This window comes from Octodon degus, unplaced genomic scaffold (genome assembly GCF_000260255.1).
Source record: "Octodon degus isolate 3935 unplaced genomic scaffold, OctDeg1.0 scaffold00105, whole genome shotgun sequence".
Classification (NCBI taxonomy): Eukaryota; Metazoa; Chordata; class Mammalia; order Rodentia; family Octodontidae; genus Octodon; species Octodon degus.
Window position 1 is genome coordinate 2786385 of NW_004524681.1, and position 2879 is coordinate 2789263.

The 2879-nt window shown below is 43.2% G+C and overlaps 1 protein-coding gene across 1 annotated transcript in view; it reads left to right on the top strand.

Moving 5' to 3' along the window:
• Positions 1–2879, top strand: part of Myo5a (myosin VA) — a 132898-nt gene that overhangs the window by 50441 nt on the left and 79578 nt on the right. Inside the window, exons 10-11 of the mRNA XM_023724058.1 lie at positions 1149–1414; positions 2262–2343. Of these exons, the coding sequence (XP_023579826.1) occupies positions 1149–1414; positions 2262–2343 (348 nt within the window). The remainder of the gene's footprint in view (positions 1–1148; positions 1415–2261; positions 2344–2879) is intronic.

Here is a 2879-nt window from a genome sequence, read left to right on the forward strand (position 1 = left end):
GGTCCCACAGGCTCAGGGTAGCAGGAAGCTCTCCCACAGAGTCACCGGACCTGGGCTTGGACTGTGTCTGGGGGTTTCCGGAACGTGGCAGAAATTCCTACTCAGTGGGTGGGGTGGGGGAGGTGCTGTGAAGTGGTGGGGGGTGTCCCAAGGGGGTAGAACAGGGTCTCGCCCACACTGCACCTGGGCTGGGCCAGTAGTCGGTCCTGCCGGCGCAGGGTAGCCAGAAGCTCTCCCACACACTCACTGGACCTCGGCTTGGATTGGCTCTACCTGGGCTAGGACTGGGTCTCACCTGGGCTAGGACTGGGTCTCTTTTCTTTTGACCAGCATTTATTTTTAGTGTTAGTCACGTTTTATATGTAGTTATAACAGTATCATGAACAAAGAACTACTTGACACATTTTTATACTTATATCAGGCTGCTAAAAGCTATTTTAATTTACTAAATTTTTAAATTAAGAGATTACCTGTTTAATTTTTAAATTTAGAAAAACCTGTTTAATAATTAAACAAGAAAACTTACTTTTTATTATTAATAATAAATGCCTGTCTTCACAGTACATGTATGTGGCTCGGTTGAGATACCACGATGCAGAGACTTCTTCTCAGCTTCTCTTTCCCTCTGCTTGGAGCCTTTCTGCTCCTTTCGCCTTCTACCCCTTCACATCTCAGGTCTGTCTCTCCAGGCAGCTGTCTTCTTCTGCCTATGGGCAGAGTATACACCACTCTTGGACTCGTAGCCCTACGTCCTTCTTTGTGATACCTTACATTTTAGGGAGGAATCCTTTCCCCAGTGAACTCTGAACTCTGGGTGGGGAAGGACAGACTTTTTGTTTGTTGGCATATAATGGACATTCAGTGAATATTTTTTGATTAGTTGACTAATCTGGGCAAATGAATGTGTGAAAGAGTTAAGAGGTATACAAATGTACCTTTGAGAAATCAAAGATGAACCCTAAAAAGATGGCTAAGAGCTGCGTACAGTAGGTTTAGATGGATGTTATGATTATCATTACTGATCCAGTCTGAGTGATCTAGGTATCTCAACAAATAATATGGTGAGTTTTGTTTACTTCTTTGTTAACATTTCCGGAAGTTCTTTGGTTGACCGAGCCACAGAAAACTAACCTATTCTCTTCTAACAGCCCAAGCACGAGCCTCTCAGTATCTTCTGTGACCTCATGGGTGTGGAGTACGAGGGCATGTGCCACTGGCTCTGCCACCGAAAGCTGGCCACTGCCGCAGAGACATACATCAAGCCTATCTCCAAGCTGCAGGCCACAAATGCCCGGGATGCGCTGGCCAAGCACATCTACGCCAAGCTCTTTAACTGGATCGTGGATCATGTCAATCAGGCTCTCCATTCTGCTGTCAAGCAGCACTCCTTTATTGGTGTGCTGGACATCTACGGGTAATTGTGTTTGTCCTCCTGGGTTAGCGGCGGGCAGTCCTCATACAGAGTACTGAGTAGCACTGTTGGCAGTGACTTTATCTCCTGCTGGTGAGGAGAGGGACAGTTCAGGAGTACCTTGATGGTGTTATTTCTCAAAATTAAAACCAAATATATATCTCAAGTCCAGAACTAATTTACTAAGCTAGTGTGTAGAATTAATTGGTTTTCAAACACTTATTGGGCAAGTTATCACTAGATCTCCAGAAATCTAATTTTGCTTGCTAGTTTGCCTACTCTGGACTCCCTCTTCACTTGTAATGCCTCTCAGTATATTGCATGTGTTTGATCCTCATTTTTCATTCCCTGCTTTAGTTTTCTAAAAAACCCTTGAAAGCTCTATTTCTCTTTCCTTCTGTGTGTATATAACCCTGTGAGTCTGTCAATTAGAAGAGCAAATAGCTTTATTTAAGTATTATTTTTCCCTACTTCAGGATGAAATAAGTCCCAAAACTCTTAGTGTCCAATAACAATAGTAGTAACATCCTGAACAGTAACAACAAAAAACCTTCACAGTCCAGAGCCAGGGGTTTAGCTCAGTAACACAGTGCCTGCCTGGCAAGTGTGAGGTCATGAGTTCAATTCCTGGTACTGGGGTGGGGAGAACTTCACAGTCCAACGTCCATGTGTGCTGGGGCCATTTTAAGTCATGCTCTGCCTCTTGGCTGACTGTCATCTGCTGAATACAAATTCCGTATTTTTGAATTACAAGCCTTTATCCCGTTTCTTTCTTCCTAGTGTGCACACTTGGCATTTTTTAAAAAAGATATTTCGTTTATCTTCTCACCATTTATTTTTTGTTTTACAGATTTGAAACATTTGAAATAAATAGTTTTGAACAGTTTTGCATAAATTATGCAAATGAAAAACTACAGCAACAATTCAATATGGTAAGAATTTTCTTCCCTGAGTAATATCCTATGATTATTCTCCTGAATTCCTAGTCTTTATTTAAAGCCTGGTCCCTGAATTAGAGCCCTGAAATACAATTATTATATGAGGTTTAGAATAGCGAAACTGCTAAGGAACCGATGATTAATAGATAGTGCAACACTGGAAAACCATTGGATGGCCCAGGTGGGATCAGGGCCATCTCTTGTCTGAGAATAATGAGAATTTGGGGCCAGTAAGTTGAGAGAGGCAGAATTATGTTAGGGGTAGCACAGGGAGAAAGAACGGGGGTTTCCTGCAGTATGTCAGTCTGAAGGGCTGGCTGTGGAGTCCCGACACCCGAAGTCCTACTTGCTGAGCCTGCAAGACGTCGGGGCTAATTTAGTGCCTTACATATTCATTCTTCTAGTGGCGCCATTTACTGTGTCAGTGGCATGGAGAATTATTTTGGGAGTAGTAGTATTAGATACCCTAGAGGACTGTCAGCACTGGGAGACTTGCAGGGCTTTAAAAATGAGGGGCAGCTGGTTGTAAC